Raw genomic sequence first — 23887 nt, forward strand, 5'->3', positions numbered from 1 at the left:
AATATTTATATTATTTTGTTATAAATATTTTTAAATTATGTATAATATTATTTTTCAAGATTTTTTAAACTTGTATTGAATTTTAATGTTGTTATTTTAAATTATTATTTTTATTAAATATATATTTCGGTATGTAAATGATGAATTAATGACTTATTTTTAATATTGAAAAGAAAGATTATGCTAAGTGTATATTAAAATAGTCACTAAAATTAATTATCAGTATAAAATACATGTTAGAATATAAATATATATTGAAAATAAATTAAAATCACACATATATTTACAAATCATTTTTACATACTTTGTTGAGTCACTAGTTAAACCGGTAGAACCAGTTCTACGAAAATAAAAAATATAAAATAATCAAAAACCTAAAATTAAAATTTAAAATATATATCTTTAGTGATATTTTAAAAACAACTAAATTTTAACAAATTATAATCAACAAATTATAATGCGATTATTATTAAATAAGTATATAAAATTCTAGTATTTGTTCATGATAAATATCTTTTAATTTTATTTTTATATTAAAATATTTTTATATTTATTTTATTGTTATATACTATATGTATCTATTGAAAAATAATATTAATAAATATTATATAATCATAAAAAATAATTATATTATAATTAATAAAAATATTTGATACTTTTTATTTATGTATATAATAATATTTATATTAATAATTATGAATAATAAAAAATATAATTAATTTAAATATAAGTAAATATAAAATTAAAATAATACCTACAAAAATTATTATGTAATTTTATTATATAATTAATAATTAACATATAAAATAACAAAAATAATATATTTTAGTGACAAGAAAAATATGTTGTATAAGAAAGATTTAAATTCAAATTGCATTTTCATCCATTTTAGATTTTTTTTTAACAATTTGGTTGGACAAAGTTTTCACTAATTTTTTACTAATTTAATCTATTTTTATTGATTCTTAATCTTAAATAATTTTTAAACTGGAACAAACTGATTAAAAATTCAATTTACTAATTTTCTGAACCGGTCGGTTCGATCCGAATTTTACAACAATGCAGGGAAGATGGTTATGACTTATGAGTGTTAGGATGATGAGGTTATTGGAGTAATTATGTAGGATTAATGAATATGAACAGAATCTAGTGCACACCTGTCCTTAATAAATAATAATGCAGCGGGACTTGTCGTTTTATATTAATATAATCTAATATATTAGTCACACCATAGACCATAGTGTTGCAATAAATACGACACAGTACACCACTCTTTCTCCACAATTCTTGATCACCAGAACCATGAGAACCAGCAACCACTTGATTGGAGTACTGAACTTCTTGACATTCCTGGTCTCAGTTCCGATCCTAGGCGGCGGAATATGGCTGAGCAGCAGGGCCAACAACACCGACTGCATGAGGTTCCTGCAGTGGCCATTGATCATCATCGGGATCACCATCATGGTGGTGTCCTTGGCGGGTTTCGCCGGCGCGTGTTACCGCAACACCTTCCTAATGAGACTCTACCTGGTGGTTATGTTCATCGTCATCGCGGTCCTCATAGGCTTCATAGTGTTCGCCTACGTGGTCACCGAGAAAGGGTCGGGCCAGGTGGTGCCGAACCGGGCCTACTTGGATTACTACCTGCCGGACTACTCGGGCTGGTTGGAGGAGCGGGTCGCCAGTGACTCCTATTGGCCCAAGATAAGTTCTTGTATTAGGGATTCTAAGGTCTGTGCTAAGCTTTCTGCTGTTCCTGAAACTGCTGATATGTTCTACCAAAGAAAACTTTCTCCCATTCAGGTACACTTTTTTATTTATTTTATATTTAAATCTTATATTCTTTTTCTAAAGTTCGTGTGTTGTATGAGTGTTTTTCAAAATAATTTGTTAATATTTTATGTAACAAATAGCCTTATCTAATTTCTTATTGATTTATGGTTCCCATAAAGTTTAGGGTTGGTGATTATAAATGAAGCATGGGTGTAGGGTAGAGAAAGAGTTACTTGTGCATGCACTTCATTGGATGGGTAGATCTGGACGGTGCTAGTGTAATAAGATAACCCTCTGGCACGTGGGCCATGCTGGGGGCTTTGACTATTCATAAACCACCGAAAATTGTGTCACTCCACCAATCACGTGCATGCTACCCATGTTAGAATAGCAAGTACACTATAATTAAAAAAAAAAATAATGAAATAAAACATTAATATAATATGCTCTCGCATAGGATATTAGGATGTAGCAATAATATATATTATATATAGTTGATAAAACTCACATAGAATGAATTAAGACATATATACAGTAAAACATTATTTAATTTATAGAGATTAAGGTTGTACCATCGATCAGTATAAAAGCAGTAGGATATCATCCATGTCGTTGATGAAGTCACGATCACATATGTTGAAAATTGAAATATCACCTTACAAGAATGATATCGTGACAGACAATCAGACACATAGGGTATGATAAAAAGATATTTCTTAAAGACATGATTAATATTGCATAATGCGGGTTTATTTGGTATGAGTGTGACATGATTATTGGGGGCCTCCTAGCATGACTCACTGGCCACGTTGCTGATAACAAATGATAATACGTATTTACGTGATTGAACAAAATTTGTGGAATGTTGCACTGTATTGCTTGAAAAGTAGGTATTCTATGTAGCAATATTTGAATAATTTTTTAGCTTATTGATCCTTAGATAAAGTCATATATAACATTATTACAGTTGATTTAGCCTTTTTCTTAATACTCAATTTGTTGATGTGGTTATTGTAGTCTGGTTGTTGCAAGCCGCCAACAGAGTGTGGGTATGTGTACCAGAACGAGACAGTGTGGAACCAAGGCGGAGGCCTGGTTGGAACTGACCCTGATTGCAGCCGGTGGAGCAATGACCAGCAGATGCTCTGCTACTCGTGCGACTCTTGCAAGGCCGGCGTCCTCGCCAGCCTCAAGAAGAGCTGGAGGAAGGTCTCTGTCATCAACATTGTTGTCATGATCATCCTTGTCATCCTCTATGTCGTCGCTTACGCCGCCTACCGCAACAACCGCCGGATGGACAATGATGAGCCCTACGGTCAAGCAAGGATGACAAAGACACAACCTAGCGCCTTTCATCTCTAGCTCTCATAATCAATATCGTTTCTTAATTAAACTACAAAGCATAAAGATTGTAACTTTGATCTGGTTTCATTGTGTAATTGGGTTTATTATGGATGATGTGTTAGATTTCTGCTTTGAGGGGAGTAATCATTTCATCATTTTGTAAATTACTGGGAATGAGATTATGAATTGACAGCTTTGTTTGTAGATTGAATTAGTAGAAGTACTTTAATTATTCATATAAATCCATAAAAGAGTGATATGTCTCACAGACTCCCCTGTATACGATTGTTTTGAAAATTGAGCAAAATAACTTAAATATGAATTCTGTTAGGTTATGTTGTTAATTTTTTTTGTGTACTTATGGTTGTTTTTGAGATGGGTTCTCACCATGATTTGTAGAAGCAGCAGCAGCACCACCTTCACATGCTGCTTTCAAAGATTTGACTCACTTCACCGTTTCATACACATTTCCGTTCCCATTTCTCTCACTAAACCCTCTTCTCTTTCAACCCCGTTTCTAACCCTTTTCAAACCCTATTATTCTTCTTCTTTGACTCTCACAACGCAACCACCGCAAGCTCGCCGGAAATTCGCCGTGCCGGAAACCATGCTCCACCAAAACCCTCTAGTCTCCGACATCTGTGACCTTGCTGTGTCTGTTACTATCGCCTTCTCCTTCCTTAGGTTGTTTGAAGAGACTGCTAAACGATCCCTCTTTGACCAGGTTTTTCAAACGCCTTCTTTGGATTCTTCAATTATCTCAATTTTTGTGGTATGTAGATTAAAAAAGAGATTCTTTTTTTTGCTTTCCCCTTTTTTTGCATTTCTTGCAGTTTGAATTGTAGTTGGGTTTAGTGTGACAACAGGGTTAGTTGGAAAGTGGTAACAAAAAACATTGTTTAAGAATCATGGCAAGCTAATCATTAATGAAGTGTTTTCTTTGTTAATTGAATGCATATCTGTCATCCTTTGCATAATGAAGAGGAATTTTGAATTCAATTTTTTAGTTTTAGTCAAGGTTGATGCAGAGTAGTTAGGTAGGTCCTCTTTGATTTTTTTTTTCTTTTTTTCAAAAAGTTCATGTTATCTTCAATGAGTGATGTTATTTTGAACATCTTAAATATGGGTGTTCAAGAAACATCTCTTGTTTCTTATTTGGTTCCTAGTTCCCTCAGTTTTCAGAATTCGGTGAACGGAAAGTAGGAACAAGAAATAGATTTTAAAGATTTTTTGTTTCCATAATTAAGATAGTAGAAAACAAGTTATGAATCCAAAGCATTTACTTAGTTTCTATGTCTTTTCTTGACTTCTTTTACAGGGAATAGAAAAAATGTATTATTAGATGCCTTAGTAAAACTTATTATGAATATGCTGATAGGTCTTCCCCTTCATCTACATTGTTACAACTTACAACATGTGCAAGGTCATTTTTGACACACATTGCATTTTTTCACAGAGATTATTGGAACCTGTCACTATGAGATTTTTGTTGGTATTAGTTCCTGACTTCCATAAATTTGTAAACTAATAACTAAAGTAATTCAATGATGGATTTAATGTTCAAAATCTTGGTTCCAACTCCCTCTCCCTTCTCTTTTGATTTTCATCAAAGTCAGGTAATTTCTTTTCTCCCTCTTCTGTTACTGTTACAATTTTTGTTTTATTTTTAATCTATATTTGCTCTTTCTCATGGTGATTTATATTTTCTTTTTTCTATTAACTTGTTTTGGTTATTAACTTGATAAATTCGTATTGTGGTGTTGTTCTTAACCTTATGATTGTTAAATGGTGTTGTTTTTGATATTTTAATAATTTGTTAATTTGATAAAATTATTCTTGTGGAGATTTGTTATTCTTGATTTTAATTTAATTGTTATTTTTACTTTAGTTCATGTGTCTTAATTAATTATTTTTTTAATTTGATTTTTGAATTTATATTTAAATAAAATTACAATACTATATTTAATGTAATATTATTAATTTAGATGATATTTTAAAATTTATATAAAATTATAATTATATTTTATTATTTTATATATATTTTATTTCAGTGGCTTAATTCTGTATATCTCTTCTCTCTATATATAATTTTCCAATAAGATTACTTGATTACTTGACAAGTGTGTAGTTTAATTATTTAACTATATACGACAAGTGGCATCCAAAAAAGTAAAGATAAAATAGAAACTTCAAAGCATATATATAACGACAAGAAGAACTTGACTTCGGGCGGGTTCTCTCTGTTGGGATCTGAATTCAAACATGAAAAAAGGTTTTATAATTCAAACATTCCAAATCAGAGCTTACTGAAAGAGGGTTTTATTTTATAATTCAATTCTATTATTAACTTTCTCTATCTTTCTCTTCTCTTCTTTCTTTCTCGGGCTCGCTCTCTCTTTATGAACATGATTGGTTCAAAATACAGAGATATTACCGGCGAGAAAGAAGAAAGAGCTCGCTGGTGATAAAAGCAATAACTGACAGAGAACATAGAGAATGGCGGTGGTCAGTGCTGCGGTTAGGAGAGTGAAAGTATAATACCCACAACTAATTGGCCCTAGGATCACTCACTCATATAAATAACGCTATCATATTTTTTAATTTCTCAAACTCACTAATACTCATATTAACAAAGAGAGAATTTTACAAAAACAAATACTAAGCATTCTTTTTCATATATATGGGACACAAAATATAAGAGATGCACCACCTATTTATAGTTGTATTTGGCGGTTTTAAAACTAAACAACTTGTAACCTAAGCTTAATGATTAAGCTTGGATATAAGGTGGTAACTTATTGAAAGTTGTAGAAGAAACTATCCAGCTGTAAACCTTTGAACATTTGACCATGATCCTTTGTAATATTTCTAGTTACTTCCACAATAATCATTTCAAATTTACTTCCTTCAATGTTTGACCAAGTTTTGACTAAACTTTTGTAAATGGCGGTGAATGATTTTACAAGTTGATTTAATTATCAACATTGCCTCCCTTAAATCAAACTTGCAAAATTAATCATTCCAAGCATCTTCTTCAATTTGTAAAATAATTCAGTCTTCAATGGCTTTGTAAATATATCTGCAACTTGTTCTTTAGTTGGACAGTACTCGATCACAACTTCTTTTTCATTCACCAACTCTCTGATTTTGTGAACCCGAATATCAATATGCTTCGATCTTCCATGAAATACTGGATTTTTGCAAAGTGCAATAGCTGACTTGTTATCACAAAATATTGTTGTTGGAGTACTTTGTTTCTCGTTCAATTCTTCAAGAATTCTTCTTAGCCAAACTGCTTGTGTTGCACAACTTGCTGCTGCTATATATTCTGCTTCTGCTGTAGATAGTGCTACTACTGGTTGTTTCTTTGACGACCATGAAATTGCACCAGAACCAAGATGAAATACAAACCCTGAAGTACTTTTTCTTGTTTCTATATCTCCGGCCCAATCACTATCAGTGTAGCCAACAAGGTTTACTTCATTAGTATTCTCATAATAAATTCCATCATTTAAAGTACCTTTGATATATCGAAGAATTCTCTTTGCCACTTGCAAATGGTTGGTACAAGGCTCCTCCATAAATCTGCTAAGCAAACCAACTCCAAATACAATATCTGGTCTAGTCGCAGTTAAGTACCTTAGACTTCCAATCAAGCTTTTGTAATATGTAGGATTCACTGTTCTTCCTTTATCTTCTCTCAGCAACTTGAACTTCTCTTCGACTGGAGTAGAAACTGGCTTTGAATGCTCCATCTGAAATTTCTTCAAAATATCATTTGCATATTTCTTCTGAGAAATGAAAATTCCATCATCTCTTTGAACTACTTCAATGCCAAGAAAGTAAGACATCAAGCCCATATCTGTCATTTCAAAGTGCTTTATCATAGCCTCCCTGAATTCTGCAATTACCTTCAAATTGTTCCCAGTAAAAATCAAATCATCAACATAAAGACACACGATCAAGATATATCCAGGTTCAACGAACTTGATATAAAGAGTATGCTCAAACGGACATCTTCTAAAACCATTCTCAATGAAATAAGAATCAATCTTCTTGTACCATGCTCTTGGTGCTTGCTTTAAGCCATACAAAGCTTTCTTCAATTTATAAACTTTATCTTCTTTTCCAAGAACTTCATATCCTGCAGGTTGCTCAACATACACTTCTTCTTCTAAAGTGCCATTTAGAAATGCAGACTTAACATCCATTTGATGTATCTTCCACTTATTTTGAGCCGAGAGTGAAATAATCATACGAATAGTGTCTAACCTAGCAACAGGAGCAAATACTTCAAAATAATCGATACCTGGCTTTTGTTTGTATCCCTTAGCAACTAATCTTGCTTTGAAACGATCAACTTCACCATTGGGTTTGTACTTAGTCTTGTAAACCCACTTTACTCCAATCGGCTTCTTATCTGTTGGTAAATCTGTCAGCTCCCATGTGTCATTCTTTTCAATGGCATGAATCTCCTCATCCATTGCTTTCTTCCAATTGTTGTCTTTAAAGGCTTCTTCAAAGTTCAACGGCTCACAATCTGAAAATAGAGCAAAGTTTATGATTTCTTCATCGGACGGATCGTTGTCATTGCCAACTTCATAATCTGCTAATCTAGCAGGTAGTCTCCGCTCTCTTTGAGGTCTTCTAGATGATTCAGGTTGTTCGGTTGCATCTGGTTGTCTTTCTTCTTCATCATCACATGTATTTGAAATTACAATCGGATGTTTTTCTGTCTTTGTGTCCCAGTTCCACATGTCTTTCTCGTCGAACGTCACGTCTCTGCTGATGATTACTTTCTTTGTTTCTGGATTGTACAACTTGTATGCTTTTGAGTCTGTGCTATAGCCAATAAAGATACACTTCTCGCCTTTGTCATCTAACTTCTTCCTTAATTGATCTGGTACGTGGGTATAAGCAATACACCCAAAGACTCTGAAATGATGAATGGAAGGCCGCTTTCCACTCCAAGCTTCCTCTGGAGTTTTATCACGAACACTTTTTGTTGGACACCTGTTTAAAATATGAACTGCTGTTGCGACTGCTTCTGCCCAAAACTCTTTAGGTATTTGTTTTGACTTGAGCATGCATCTGACCATATCCATGATGGTTCTATTTTTTCTTTCAGCCACTCCATTTTGTTGAGGAGTGTATCTAGTTGTTAGTTGGTGTTGAATTCCGTGTTGCTTAAAGTATTCTGAACATGCAAGATATTCTGTTCTTCTGTCTGTTCTGAGAATTTTGATTTTACAGCCACTTTGTTTTTCGACAAACGCCTTGAATGTCTTAAAGACATCACATGCTTCTGATTTCTGCTTCAGAAAGTATACCCATGTATATCTACTAAAATCATCAATAAAAGTGATAAAGTACCTGCTACCACCATTACTTGGAACTTCTACAGAACAGAGATCTGAATGCACAATTTCAAGTAATCTTCTAGCTCTCCAAGACTTTCCTGTAGGGAATGGATCTCTGTGCTTCTTTCCCAGTTGACAAATCTCACAAATACAATTGGGAATATGAATCCGTGGTAGACCAGAAACAAGTCCTTTTCTTGACAGGTAGTTTAGGCCAGAAAAATGAAAGTGCCCAAACCGCATATGCCACAACCAGTTATCATCAAGTATCACAGAACTCATGCAAGAGGGATTAACATGTTGAATTTTTAACGGAAATATTATGTTTGAGGTCATCTTTGCTTTATCTATGAACCTTCCGTTGTTGTCAAATACAGTACAATATCCATGATAAGTTATCATCTTATATCCCTTCTCAGATAATTGCCCCATACTCAGTAAATTGTAATCAAGTTCAGGAGCATAGAAAACATCAGAAATATAACTCAGAGAACCATCTTTCAATCTAATTGGTATGTGTCCTTTTCCTTCAATAGGGATCTTTGTACTATTACCAAACTTCAATAATAGTTTAACTGAATCATATAATGAAGAAAATAACTCCTTTCTACCAGACATATGATTACTGCAAGCATTATCCAAGTACCATATATTTTCATCTTTAGCACATGAATTACTTGTAAAAAATAAAGTCTGAGTACCCGGATTGTTATCAGTATTTTGATGCTGATTTTCTGCAACGTGTGCTTGATTATTATTCATCACTTTGAATCTGCAATCTGCTGCTTTGTGTCCATACTTTCCACAATGAAAACAGTTGAAATTGGTTCTTTCTTGATGAAAATTTCCTCGACCTCTTCCTCGGTTGACAGGCCTGAAATTCGTTCCACCTCTTCCTTGATTAGGTGGTGTAAAGTTATTGTAACTTCCTTGGTTGTAATTGCCACGACCTCTACCTCTAAAACTTCCTCTGCCTCTATTTTGAAAATTAAAACCACGACCTCGTCCTTCTTGTGTACGGTTTGATTCTGCAACGTTGTTGAAATTCACTCGACTTTTCAGGGCTTCCTCAGTTGATTTTTCTGACTTCTCCAGTATTCTACTGATGTGGCTTTCCATGGTTCCTTGCAACTCTGCAATCGTCATAGTATCCATATCGTGGGACTCTAGTATCGTAGTCACCACATGGTCATACTTCATCGGCATGGTGCGAAGGATTTTCTCCACCACTTTGCTATCGGGCATATCTTCTCCATAGACTCTCATCTTATTGACAAGATCTGTAACACGAGTAAAATATTGCTCAACGGTTTCTGAGCTAGACATCTCGTACCTTTCATATTCTCTTCTTAAAGACTGTAGCTTTACTTTTTGAGCTTTATCTACGCCTTTATATGACAGCTTCAACGTGTTCCATGCTTCCTTTGCACTTTTGGCATTTGCTATTTTGCCAAACACCGTATAATCTACTCCTTGATGAATTTGAGATAGCGCCAATTGATCTCTCCTTTGTTGGGCAGCATCTGCTCCTTCTTGCAAACCTGGTTCAATGAAATTCCACAGGTTCTGGGCCTTCAAATGGGTGGACATCAAAGTCTCCCAATAACTATAATCAAGTTTCCCATCTAACTTGGGACCGGACCACACAATATTAAAAGTGTTTGCCATACTGACTCTATGAATAAACAACTATGTGAGAACTCTCTCACACCTCACAAACTCTCAAACACCAGGCGCTGGATTAACCAGCTCTGATACCAAATGAAAGTATAATACCCACAACTAATTGGCCCTAGGATCACTCACTCATATAAATAACGCTATCATATTTTTTAATTTCTCAAACTCACTAATACTCATATTAACAAGGAGAGAATTTTACAAAAACAAATACTAAGCATTCTTTTTCATATATATGGGACACAAAATATAAGAGATGCACCGCCTATTTATAGTTGTATTTGGCGGTTTTAAAACTAAACAACTTGTAACCTAAGCTTAATGATTAAGCTTGGATATAAGGTGGTAACTTATTGAAAGTTGTAGAAGAAACTATCCAGCTGTAAACCTTTGAACATTTGACCATGATCCTTTGTAACATTTCTAGTTACTTCCACAATAATCATTTCAAATTTACTTCCTTCAATGTTTGACCAAGTTTTGACTAAACTTTTGTAAATGGCGGTGAATGATTTTACAAGTTGATTTAATTATCAACAGAGAGTGTCTGGCGAAGAACAAAGAAGACACGGCAGGGGCTCCGAAGCTGTTTCCGACGAGTAGCAGAGATGGTGAACAATAAGTTAGAGGTGACGGTGGCTGTTGATGCTGCTTCAAGGAGAAAGAACAATGGCAGGGGTTAGGGTGTTGCTGCCGTCAGTGAAGAAGGAGCAGTTAGCAACAAGTTCACGACACCGGTCAAGAGAATGGAGAACTCTGAGATCCATATACAATCCAAATTTTTTGCAGAGGTAATTTTTCTTTTTTTAAAAGTAGAAATTTATTTTCTTTTATTTTTAATAAAATTACAGAAAATGCCGTTAGGGTTCGAGATGCAAGCAAAGGAACCGCCGGAGGAAGGTGCGATGGTTTCAACAAGCGTTCCGGCACTGGAACGCCAGGGGAAGGCATAAATTTTGAGCCAGCTCTGAATTTCTTCCAAATGCTACAATTGAGGTTCGTACTAATTGGCTATAGCATATGCTTAATTAATTTTATATAACATATACAAATTTCAACATTCAAACAACCTAGGTTGCAGGTTTAATACAGAAGAAGGCACGGTGTGTTACTATATTTTTACTCATGTTCATTAGAAATCATTCAAACTCATTATGTGATGCCATAATGGTTAAATAGACATTTCCTGATCTGCATTTGAAAGTGCATCTATTTACATGTGCCCATTGAATTATTAGATTGCATCGATAATAGAGAACTTATCTAATATATTGTTTTCTTTCATTACTTAATGTTAAGTTTTAGTTTCTTATGAGTGCAGTATTAATAAATCTTTTGATTGTTGATCAGGGTGGTTTTATCCTTTCGGAACTATTACCTAAATTATCCTTTATTTTGTAATTTTTTTGTCTTTTATACTGATATTTTGAGGACTCAATTATATGAAAAACCAAGAAGAATAAGAAAATGGAGATATCCACATTCCACGGTACTCTATCATCTATGTAGACAATTCATGTGTTGGCTGTTGATGACAGCCTCATGTATAGGAAGCTTATTGAAAGACTCCTCAGAACCTCTTCTTGCCATTTGCCAAGATACAACAAACTATGCAATTCCATTTTTTATTAAACAAGTTTTTGGCTATTGTATAATGCATATTTTTTTTCATTTTTAATTTCTGTAACCTTTTTTTGGGTTTAAAAATATTTAAAGATTTTAGTTAAAAAGTTTTTAAAGGGTAGTTGTTAAATTTGTAAGTACTGAAACTTAATTTATATTAATAGATGTATCACAGAGTACAGGCTTTTAAATATTTATTTTTCAATAAAGTTTTTTTATCAGGTGTCCTAAAGTACTTATTATCAAGACTATTTTTTTAAATATTTAATTTGTCTTTGTCCTTAATTTTTAAATGCTGAATGGTATATAAAAATTTGAACCATCCATATTTTTTCTATCATCACCTTAACCTTTAATATTAACAAATTAATTGTGGGATCAAAATCAATCTTCTCGAATTGTTTGTATAAAAATATATGACAAATTACATGAACTATATATAAATTTTATGACAATAAAAAAAGGTTATTTAATATTTTTTGGTATTTTGCTTAACTTAAATAAACACATTAAACTATAGAATTGAAACATTGAGTTTGAAATTTAATCTTAGCAAGTTTAAAATCCAGGTTATTTTAGTGCCTTAAAACATAAGTTTCATGGTGGTGTTGTCCAAGAGGTAAATACATTATCTATTTTTCTTTAATGTTGCTAATTGATAGTACTCAGATAATATAAAAGATAAAAACAAAGAGTAAATAAGTTCAAAAAACACCTTTTACAATTGTATTAACAATACTTACACGTTTAATTTTTTCAGTAGAGTTTTTTTTGAGAAGGAAAGCTGCAAGCTATTTGTGGTGGTAGCCGTTATGATAAGTTGTTCTCGACTTTTGGTGCCGTTGACATTCCTACCTGTGGTTTTAGATTTGGTGATGCAGTTGTGCGGAAGTAAGTCTATAACTTTCAAGTAGTAGGAAAAATAGAAAAATCACGATGTTTTGCATGTTTGTGGGAAAATCTGATATTCTGTTTCTGATTTCAAGTTGTACAACTTGCAATTAAATGGGTTAAAACAGGAAAAGATAAAAAAGGCTCATCTGAAGACTGAAAGATAACTTAAAAACACTAAAGCACAGCATGTATATAGCAAATTATACAGAACTTTTCAAAAAGAACTATACCGAGTCTAAGGAATGAGAAAGGAATTCATTAATAGTCAAAATAAGAAGAGTAATAGAATTTGGCAAAATATATAATCCTCTTTGCTCTTATTTTATATATTTTTTTTTGTATTATCCTCCTTGCTCTAATATTGCTCTAAAATTGCTAAAAACTCGCAGCAAACCCATTTTAGAGCAAGGATGATAACACAAAAAAAAATATAAAATAAGAGCAAAAAGGATTATGTATTTTGCCAAATTCTATTACTTTTCCTCTTATTTTGATTAAAAATTGTTTTCTTAAAATTTTAATGAATTCCTTTATCATTCCTTAGACTCAGTGTAGTTCTTTTTGAAAATTTTTGTATAATTTGCTATATACATGCTGTGCTTTAGTGTTTTTAGGTTATCTTTCAATCTTCAGATGGGCCTTTTTGTCTTTTTCTGTTTTTATTCATTTTAATGGCTGAATATATGGTAGGTGCACTAATTGTTTCAACTCATCAAGATGTTTCATTAATGTTGATGGTCCAATATGATAACCATATGTTGCTACATTTTTATTAAATGTTGATTAGTTACTTTGGATCAGAATATACATGATCTCTTCCAACTTTTTGTTAACATGAGAATAATCATCTATTGTTTATTTAGAAAATGGCATCATCGGGAATCATCTCAATTATTCTAGAGGAAAGTCTTTACATTTTTTGTTAATGAAAACGAATGCATTATTTATGTTTTTTTATGCTTTCCAAATTCCAAGGATATCCCTCATTAGATTATTTGCAAATTCCAAGGATATCCCTCATAGATTATTTACGTTGTTTTTATGCTTTCCAAATTCTAAGGATATCCCTCATTATTTACGTTGTTATTGATTCATAGAGCAACATTGTGCATTGGATTAGACTCACAATAGCTTAGTGGTTAGTAGAATCACTACTTTTCTTGGCAAATGATATTGAGAAAAGAAAAATTTTCATTGATTTAGTGTGTATATATACATGAACTCTTAACAATAAGTACTTAAGGTAATAAGGAGATAGGTTCTTTTATATGCATTTATGTACTATACTTTTATTTGTGTGAAGAAGAATCATTATATAAGTTCATAATAACTAAGGTTGCGAGAACCGGACCGATTAATGAACCGATAAGATAACTGGTTCATTGGTTTAATGGTTCGACCGGGATTCAACTGAAGTTCAACCAGTTTAAATAAATTTTAAACAAAATTATTAAAAATTAAATATATAATTTCAAATATTTAAATTCAATAATTTCTAACCTAATGAAATTTAAAATTTCACCTCTTTAACTAAACAAAACTCTTAATCATAAAAAATCATAATCATCATTGTTAGTTTCAAGATTTCTATCATAGATAGGATTTTCAAAGCACAGCTTTCGTGCACTACATACTTGATGACATTTCATATCATAATAATCTTGCTTTCTTACTTACCACTACTACATGATTTATATTTCTAGGACATGAACATCATAGATATAAGGTAAACGCAATTCACAACAAATGATTTGCTAATTTTCTGGAATAATACTGTTGCTGGTTTTCTAGTTTTCTGATTTGGGTATGGCTGATATGGTGAGTGAGTGGCAAGTTCATGCGGAGGTTCAGGTTGGTGAGAACGCCAAGATGGATCAGGTGAAGACATCCATAGAGAATGGTGTTCTTACTGTCATTGTTCCCAAGGCTGAAGTTAAGAAACCTGATGTTAAGCCCATTCAAATCACTGGTTAAACAAGATAATTTTTCTTAATCCCCCCTTCTGGTTTTCAAGCCTGTGTTTGCGTTTTGTTGTGAATTGTGATTACCTAATATCTATGATGTTCATGTCCTAGAAATATAAATCATGTAGTAGTGGTAAGTAAGAAAGCAAGATTATTATGATATGAGATGTCATCAAGTATGTAGTGCACGAATGGAATTTTTTCTGTGGCTGTGCTTTGAAAATCCTATCTATGATGGAAATCTTGAAACTAACAATGATGATTATGATTTTTGATGATTAGAGTTTTGTTTAGTTAAAAAGGTGAAATTTTAAATTTTATTAGGTTAGAAATTATTGAATTTAAATATTTGAAATTATATATTTAATTTTTAATAATTTTGTTTAAAATTTATTTAAACTGGTTGAACTCTGGTCAAACCAGTGAACCAGTTATCTTACCGGTTCATTAACCGGTCCAGTTCTCGCAACCTTGAATTTTACTGTCTTTTGTGGGATTAAGTTTTTGTTGCAAATTGCTACATTTTGATGTAAATATGTTTTTGTGATTTTTGGATTGAGGTCATGTGTGAGTATGATACTATTATCCTTCACTATTGTTAACCTTTGCCCAATGCTTGATTTGGATTTATTTTTAGATTGTGCTCTCTCTTTATTGCTTATTTATTTATTTGTTTTCTTTTCACTCTCAAAATTTATGTAAGGTAAGAAGGCAAACTAGGATGTGAAGAAAATATACATGATTTCTTACAAAAATATACATGATTTCTTTTCACTCATCAATTTAACATTTTTGCTCTAGAATATATTTGCTACTAAAGTCATAATTTCTTATATAATTGTAGGCATCATTTTTCTTACATAATTTCTTACAATCAAAGAAAATACACAGAGATAGTGATCAATAATGAATTGCTTTATATTATGGCGGTTTCAAAGACATCATAGCCACGCACAATTTGCAGTCTTGCAGAAGCATTGTATGGTGATCCGACATGGTATAAGATTTTAATCATCAAATGGATTAATGCTGATTTTAGAGGGTAATTTGATACATTACATACAAACGCTTTTTGTCGATTTTCAATTCTTTTGCATTTCATTTTTCAAAGTTGTCCATCATTTTAAATTGCAACGAAGGTGGTGATAGAAAAGTTGGTTTAGTTTGTCTCAAGATATATACATAGATGATGTCAAAATGTGATCTTAATTGTCCATTTTGTAGTGTTCAAGTTAGTACTTTGTTGTGGTTATGTATGAAAATGGCAACTGCAAATAAAATAGCAGCTTTATAACTAACAAGTTAATGGCTAAATGCATGTTTGAGGTTAAATAGAAGCAGCTTGATTTATTCCATTTTTGCATAGTTATCATTGTAAGTAAAGCATTTTAATAGGCAACAATATTAGTATTTCTTAAGGTCCTTTATTGATTTGTTTTAATAAGCATTTTTAAATGAGTATATTGTAAGTAAAGCGTTCTATGCTGTTCTGATTAATGATATTGTTGCAATGTAGTTTAATTTAAGTTCTATGCTTAGTTCTATCTTTGCATGTGTGTAATTCAAAAATTAAAATTGATAAAGTTTGACGAAAGAAAACACATTGTTGTTGCTCAATCTGAAACGTGATCTAATAACTTTCTTTTTTCATATTTATAAATGCATCAGTTCTCTTTTGTGAAGCTACCTTTATCACTATGATGCAAAATTTTTAAGTGAACATAATACTTTTTCTTTTGGACAGTAGTCTGTTCACAAACTCCAATTGGTTTATATCCCAAGAAGATAAAATTGACCAGATTGGAACAAACAACATAGTTAGCAGGAACAGAATTTTGTCTAGATCCTAAATTGAATTTCAGGCAGGGAGGAAAAACTATCCGCCTGTAAGGATCTTGGAGCTGATGTTGTCATCAATTATAAGACAGAGACTCCGTTGCACGAGTGAAGGAAGAAATAGGAGAGAAAGGTATATCATTCTCTAACTTTTGTAATTGATTTGTGCAATAACTGAAGCTTCTATATCAGTTGCCACTGCCTGTATTGCTATAGGTTTTGATGTCATATAGATCAAATTGTGGGATTGTACCTTCAGCAAAACCTGGACAGCTTAAACTTTGATGGAAGGCTTTTCCTCATTAGCATAATGGGTGGAGCTATAGGAGAAGTAAATATGAACAGTATGCTCAATAGGCACCTCACAACTCAGGGTATGGCAAATATTTTTATTGATTTATTGACATTATATTAGGGAAGAGAATTTTTTAGTGTTATCTGTTAAATGTTTGATTGGTTTAAACTCATTCATCTTTATAAAGTTCGGTGAATCTTATAATGTATTTCATCTGTGTTTCCTATGCATTAGATTTTGAATTTCTATTGTACTTGGTAGTTTTGTTTCAATTAAGAAAATGGTTGCATTTATTTTATTTTTTCAATTTATTTTGATTTTGTATCTTGAAACTAGGAAAGCTCAGGTGTTCTCTGAATGTGATTTGATGATTTTCTGTATAATAGTTGTAAAAATTTAATGATTAGAGTAAAATGATACATAGAATGGCTAATATGATTTTTTTGTTATAAAAGCTTTAAATTTAAGTATATTATTAGTCTCTTATGTAATTTTGAGTATATGATTTTTTTTTTTATTGTGAATTCTTTCAAATAGGCAGAGAGATCCCAGAAACATGTGAAGATTGGATCATATCAAAATTCTTTGCTTTTCCCTAGTTCACTATTTTTCTTATAATTATTATTTATTGTTATTAATAATGATCTTTTTTATAGAATGAAAAAATATATTTGATCTCACATATAATTAATTTTTATTTTTTTATTTTTTTTGATGATTTGTGTACTTGATGATGGTGGTGTATTATTAGGACTAATTTTGTAGGGAGTACTTTTGTCTTTTTATGTTCAGATATTGTATAGCTTTTTTTTATGGAAGAATTAAACAAATAAATAAAACACAGTCTTAACTATTATCATAGTAGATAATAATTCAAATATTTTTTTATTTTATTTAAAATTTCGGTGGAAGAGGACATATTACAATAAAAGATAAAATATATTTATGAATTTATTTAATAGATATCTAAAAAAATGTATTAAGTGATTAATTTTTTTTTATTCTAACTGTGTGTACATCTTTTTTAATAAATACTGTTTTCACATTGGTATTTTTTTAACAATTATATACGGATTTATTATTTTCGTTTAAAAAATTTAAATATATAATTAATTAATAACAATTGTATCTTTGTACAGATGTCAAAAATGTTTGGTATACGAGTCATATTTGTTTTTTGTGTTGTAATTTAATTAATATAATTATTTTTCTACTAAAATATTAACCTTTTTTAAAATGACACACAATATATTAAAATACATAATAGTATTTATATTTTATAAATATGCTTAATAATATATGTTTAGGAGTTTAAAAGCTAACCTCAATTATTCAAGTTATACTTATATAAATGATAATATAATTTTTATATTAATGGACAGGTACCAACAAATTTGTAGCTAGCTGTTCCAGAATCAATTCTTGACGGCGACGGAGCACCATCAAAGAGACAAAGACAGAACCCACTAAAAAAAGAAAGAAAGGGGAAAAAAAAAAAGTTGGCATCATCATTTCAATTTGGGCGCTCCACACACTTCCAGTTCACTCTCTCCAAAACCCTAAACCCTCTTTCTCTCTCCGCCTCCTTCCTCCGTCGGAACCCTAATGGGAATGGGACACTGTATTACCCACCTCGACAAACTCCCTCTCACCTGCCTCTCCCATTCCCCTTCCTTCTCCTCCTCCACTTCTTCTTCTCACTTTAAACTTTTTGCTCCGAAAACAACCTTCCGAACCCGTTTCTTCCCCCTTCCTACAACCTATGGTAAAAGGAACTCCATTTTCTGTTCTAACGAAAACCGCCATGTGTCCTCTACTGCCGCCGCAGCAGCTGTTGCTGCTCCCGTTCCCGCTGCTGACACCGCCACAAAGGTTGGAAAACGGATGGACATAAAGAAGATCCTGATCCTTGGAGCTGGACCAATCGTGATTGGTCAAGCGTGTGAGTTCGATTACAGTGGAACGCAAGCATGCAAGGCTCTCAAAGAAGAAGGGTATGAAGTTATTCTAATAAACTCGAACCCTGCTACTATAATGACTGATCCTGATATGGCTGATAGGACCTATGTTACCCCTATGACCCCCGAATTGGTTGAGCAGGTTCTCGAAGCTGAGCGCCCCGACGCTCTGCTTCCCACCATGGGTGGCCAAACTGCCCTCAACCTCGCTGTGGCGCTCTCTGAGAGCGGCGCCTTGGAAAAATACGGTGTGGAATTGATTGGGGCGAAGCTGGAGGCTATTAAGAAGGCTGAGGATAGGGATTTGTTTAAGCAGGCTATGAAGAACATAGGGATTAAGACCCCGCCTTCCGGGATAGGAACCACCATTAGGGAGTGTATGGAAATTGCCAATGAGATTGGCGAGTTTCCGTTGATCATTAGGCCTGCTTTTACGTTAGGTGGAACGGGTGGTGGGATTGCATACAATAGGGAAGAGTTTGAGGAGATTTGCAAGGCTGGGATTGCTGCTAGTTTGACTAGTCAGGTTTTAATTGAGAAGTCCTTGTTGGGGTGGAAGGAGTATGAGCTTGAGGTTATGAGGGACTTGGCTGACAATGTGGTTATTATATGTTCCATTGAGAATATTGATCCTATGGGAGTTCATACCGGTGACTCAATCACTGTTGCACCTGCACAGACCCTTACCGATAAGGAGTATCAGCGCCTTCGAGATTATTCCATTGCTATAATTAGAGAGATTGGGGTGGAATGTGGGGGATCCAATGTGCAGTTTGCTGTCAACCCTGTGAATGGTGAGGTGATGGTGATCGAGATGAATCCAAGAGTCTCAAGGTCCTCGGCCCTGGCGTCGAAGGCTACCGGATTTCCGATAGCAAAAATGGCAGCAAAGTTGTCCGTAGGCTATTCACTGGATCAAATCCCAAATGATATAACAAAAAAGACACCGGCTAGTTTTGAGCCCTCCATAGATTATGTGGTTACAAAGGTTAGTGACTCGTTGATAATTTCATCATGCATTTTCACTCCTGAATGTAGTTTGGATGTTGAACATTTACAGCAGAACTAATGTAAATTCTATTTATGTCGAGGGCTTCTATTTTATTAGTTTCTTCGGCAGCATTATTGCATCCCTTATATGCTTGTAGAAAAAGTCTCGGTTGTTGATATAGTGTATTTTAAGTTCTGAATCTTCCTGCCTTGTAGTTTATCTTGAAGTTTTTTTTGCATCAGCTAGTCACAGATCTGTAATCTGATAAACCAACATTTATGCTAGGTTATCAAATTTCAGTATTATCTTGATGAATCATTGACAATATCTGTTTTGTTGTATGTTCGATAATTTTTATTCAAACTTGTTTCTTAATCTCATATGTACTTTTCTGCCATGATTATTTATATTTCAGATTCCTCGGTTTGCTTTTGAAAAGTTCCCTGGTTCAAAGCCAATATTGACAACGCAGATGAAGTCTGTTGGTGAGGCAATGGCTGTAGGTAGAACCTTCCAAGAGTCCTTTCAAAAAGCTGTCCGCTCACTGGAACATGGATACCCTGGATGGGGTTGTTCAAAAGTGAAAGAGTTGGACTATGACTGGGAACGATTGAAGTATAGTCTTCGAGTTCCTAACCCTGAACGCATCCATGCCATATATGCTGCAATGAAAAAAGGCATGAGCATTAATGAAATTTTCGAGCTGAGTTATATTGACAAATGGTTTCTCGCTCAGCTCAAGGAGCTAGTTGATGTGGAAAATTTCTTGATGTCCCACAATTTGTCTGATTTGACAAATGTTGATTTCTACGAGGTTAAGAAAAGAGGGTTTAGTGATAAACAGATAGCATTTGCAACTAAATCTGCTGAGAAGGAAGTTCGGTTCAGGCGACTGTCTCTGGGTGTTACTCCAGCATATAAGCGAGTTGATACCTGTGCTGCAGAATTTGAAGCTAATACTCCTTATATGTATTCCTCTTATGATTTTGAGTGTGAATCAGCTCCCACTAAAAGAAAGAAGGTTTTAATTTTGGGTGGTGGACCAAATAGAATTGGCCAAGGGATTGAGTTCGACTATTGCTGTTGTCATGCATCCTTTTCTCTTCAGGTGTGTTTTCTTCTATTTTATGTTGATTAAATTCCACAGATTTGAATATCCCTGCTTTATTGGTTGCAAATTTGTGTCTCAGAAACCAATTAAAAAGAGAATACATAACTCTTCTTTATCTCTCTGCTTGCTTCATTTTTTTCTCTCTAAAAGTGAAAACTGTTAACTTGAGAGTAAAGCTGATGAATTGTAATATATTGATGGATTTGATAATCAGTGGTAAAAAAATATTGCCAATAAAGTTTCTATTAAGGGACGAAATTCGTCAATAATTGAAATCTGTTGGTAAAAATAAAAATTCCGTCAATCAATCTTTTTGTAGTGAACTGTCTTTTTTTTTTTTGCAGTGACTTATTTTTATTTCCCAAGTATATTTTTGTTAGATAGCAAAAGGCTTAAACCTATATTATAAACTCTACACTTTGAGCACGGACTACATTTTTTATTTTTTAAAAACATTTCATTAATAAAAAATAATTTATGTATCAAAAACTACATGAAAGATATTAAATAAATACCCTAAATGTAAATGAAAAAAGAAGAAGAAAAAGAAAAATTGTATGACCTAATTAGTAATGATATGAAAACATTAATTATTTATGAAAACAGTTTCAATATCATGATGACAGCTGTCTATTGGCTTGGTATCTGTCCTGGCTTTTGGTTTGGCAGATGCTTTTAAAATGATTAATCTTCCTGTTCTCTGTCTCTCTCTATATTTGTAGGATGCAGGATATGAGACAATCATGGTGAATTCAAATCCTGAGACAGTCTCTACAGATTATGACACCAGTGATCGTCTATACTTTGAACCCTTAACTGTTGAAGATGTTCTGAACATTATTGACTTGGAAAGGCCTGATGGTATCATTGTGCAATTTGGAGGTCAAACACCATTGAAATTGTCTCTCCCCATACAACAATACCTGGATGAACACAAGCCAGCATGTGCCAGTGGGCTTGGTCATGTACGCATTTGGGGAACATCCCCTGATTCCATAGATGCTGCTGAGGACAGAGAAAGGTTCAATGTGATGCTCAATGAATTAAAGATTGAACAGCCAAAAGGAGGAATTGCCAGGAGTGAAAAAGATGCACTTGCCATTGCGGAAGAGATTGGATACCCAGTTGTTGTTCGCCCTTCCTATGTTCTGGGAGGTCGAGCAATGGAGATTGTTTATAGTGATGATAAACTTGTGACTTATCTTGAAACTGCTGTTGAGGTGGATCCAGAACGCCCTGTATTAATTGACAAGTATTTATCTGATGCCATTGAGATTGACGTTGATGCACTGGCTGACTCACATGGCAATGTGGTCATTGGTGGGATAATGGAGCACATTGAACAGGCTGGGGTACATTCCGGTGACTCTGCCTGCTCTATTCCCACAAGAACTGTTCCATCTTCTTGCTTGGAGACAATCAGGTCATGGACTGAAAAATTGGCGAAACGACTGAATGTCTGTGGGCTCATGAACTGTCAGTATGCAATTAATAATTCAGAGGAGGTATTTTTGCTTGAGGCCAACCCTCGTGCTTCTCGCACTGTCCCATTTGTATCAAAAGCAATAGGCCACCCATTGGCTAAATATGCTTCCCTTGTCATGTCTGGAAAGTCTCTCTATGATATAGAGTTCACAAAAGAGGTCATTCCTAAATATGTGTCCGTCAAGGAAGCTGTTCTTCCCTTTTCAAAATTTGCAGGTTGTGATGTGCTTCTAAGTCCTGAGATGCGAAGTACTGGTGAGGTCATGGGTATTGACTCTCTGTATAATACTGCATTTGCTAAGGCTCAAATTGCTGCCGGCCAGAAGTTACCAACTTCTGGTATTGTGTTCATTAGCTTAAATGATTTAACGAAGCCTCACCTTGAGAAGATTGCAAAGACCTTCGTCGAGGCTGGTTTTAAGATTGTTGCTACTTCTGGAACGGCTCATGCTCTTGAATCAGCTAATATCCCAGCTGAGAGAGTGCTGAAGATGCATGAAGGTAGGCCTCATGCTGGTGACATGATTGCCAATGGAGACATTCAGCTGATGGTGATAACGAGTTCTGGTGATGCACTTGATCGGATAGATGGTTTAGCTCTGAGAAGGATGGCTTTGGATTACAAGGTTCCTATTGTCACAACGGTTAACGGAGCTATAGCAACTGCTGAAGCAATAAAGAGTTTGAAGTCCAATTCTATCAAAATGATTGCTCTTCAGGACTTCATTGAGCGTAAAGAGTGAGAATAGTTTTGCAGGCAGCCTCTTTCTCTCCGATGTGGCTATGTGATAGATACCAGTAAGCTTCGTTTTTCCTTAATATTTGATATAATTCGGGATGTGTGGCATATTCTGAGCTTGAAATGAATATATGGATACTTTTGGTTTTATTTAGTTTCATATGTAATTAAGGTTGCTAAAATGTACTTCCAACACATCATATCACCATTTATAAAGAGAAATAAGAATTTCATGTTAAGGTTTATTGTAACTTTTTGAGTTAAAAACTATCTCCATAGTTTGTATCGTTACTTTCTCTCTTGAATTAAAATGAACTTGAAGAGTCTTCTATTGTGTTTGGTAATTTTGGACTGATCTACTTCATTATACATTGACTGTGGTTAAAATTCTGTTGCAGATTATTGTGAGATTGTACATCACATCTTGCTCAATTTGGGAGAGTGGCAATTGTATTTGGATTGAGATGCTTTCATTTGTAGAATCAAAACAGACGAAAACAAATATGAAAGGACATGTAGTATGTTGACCCTGTTCCCAACTCCTCCGCATAGAGCAGTCCTTTACTCCTTTTTTGATGGTAAAGTTTTCGATTTGTAGTATCTTGACCTGACTCCTCATAAAAGCAGTTGTCATGTTTTGCAAAAGCTTTTGTAACATGCTGGATTCAACTTATTTGTAATTAATCGTTTTAATATAACAAATGCCACACCTAGTGTGATGTTGCTTACCCTTATCAAGCGACACACTAAAGTCTCAAACTATAGACTCTGAAGAGTGTGTACATGCCTAAAGCTAATAAATGTGAATGTATGGAATCAATTGTATGGTTTTAA

General features: G+C 33.6%; 2 protein-coding genes across 2 annotated transcripts; both read left to right on the top strand.

Annotated features, from left to right (window-relative positions):
* The first annotated feature begins 1139 nt into the window (after window positions 1–1139).
* On the top strand, window positions 1140–3321 carry LOC112706765 (tetraspanin-3). The gene is made up of 2 exons (XM_025758225.3): window positions 1140–1803; window positions 2791–3321. The coding sequence occupies exons 1-2, from the start codon at window positions 1303–1305 to the stop codon at window positions 3133–3135; spliced, it is 846 nt and encodes a 281-aa protein (XP_025614010.1). The 5' UTR covers window positions 1140–1302; the 3' UTR covers window positions 3136–3321.
* Window positions 3322–16440: 13119 nt separating this feature from the next.
* LOC112706766 (carbamoyl phosphate synthase arginine-specific large chain, chloroplastic) lies at window positions 16441–23887 on the top strand. Its single transcript, XM_025758226.3, has 6 exons — window positions 16441–16607; window positions 16691–16848; window positions 18152–19715; window positions 20134–20826; window positions 21552–23112; window positions 23452–23887. Exons 3-5 carry the CDS (start codon window positions 18375–18377, stop codon window positions 23055–23057), a joined length of 3540 nt encoding a protein of 1179 aa, XP_025614011.1. The 5' UTR covers window positions 16441–16607; window positions 16691–16848; window positions 18152–18374; the 3' UTR covers window positions 23058–23112; window positions 23452–23887.

This window comes from Arachis hypogaea, chromosome 8, assembly GCF_003086295.3.
Source record: "Arachis hypogaea cultivar Tifrunner chromosome 8, arahy.Tifrunner.gnm2.J5K5, whole genome shotgun sequence".
Lineage (NCBI taxonomy): Eukaryota > Viridiplantae > Streptophyta > Magnoliopsida > Fabales > Fabaceae > Arachis > Arachis hypogaea.

Excerpts from the sequence above, each read along its gene's own strand:
- LOC112706765 (XM_025758225.3), top strand. The coding sequence starts at position 1,303 with ATGAGAACCAGCAACCACTTGATTGGAGTACTGAACTTCTTGACATTC. Across the intron at positions 1,804-2,790 it reads GAAAACTTTCTCCCATTCAG|TCTGGTTGTTGCAAGCCGCC; the intron begins GTACACTTTTTT and ends TGGTTATTGTAG.
- LOC112706766 (XM_025758226.3), top strand. The coding sequence starts at position 18,375 with ATGGGAATGGGACACTGTATTACCCACCTCGACAAACTCCCTCTCACC. Across the intron at positions 19,716-20,133 it reads TAGATTATGTGGTTACAAAG|ATTCCTCGGTTTGCTTTTGA; the intron begins GTTAGTGACTCG and ends TTTATATTTCAG. Across the intron at positions 20,827-21,551 it reads ATGCATCCTTTTCTCTTCAG|GATGCAGGATATGAGACAAT; the intron begins GTGTGTTTTCTT and ends CTATATTTGTAG.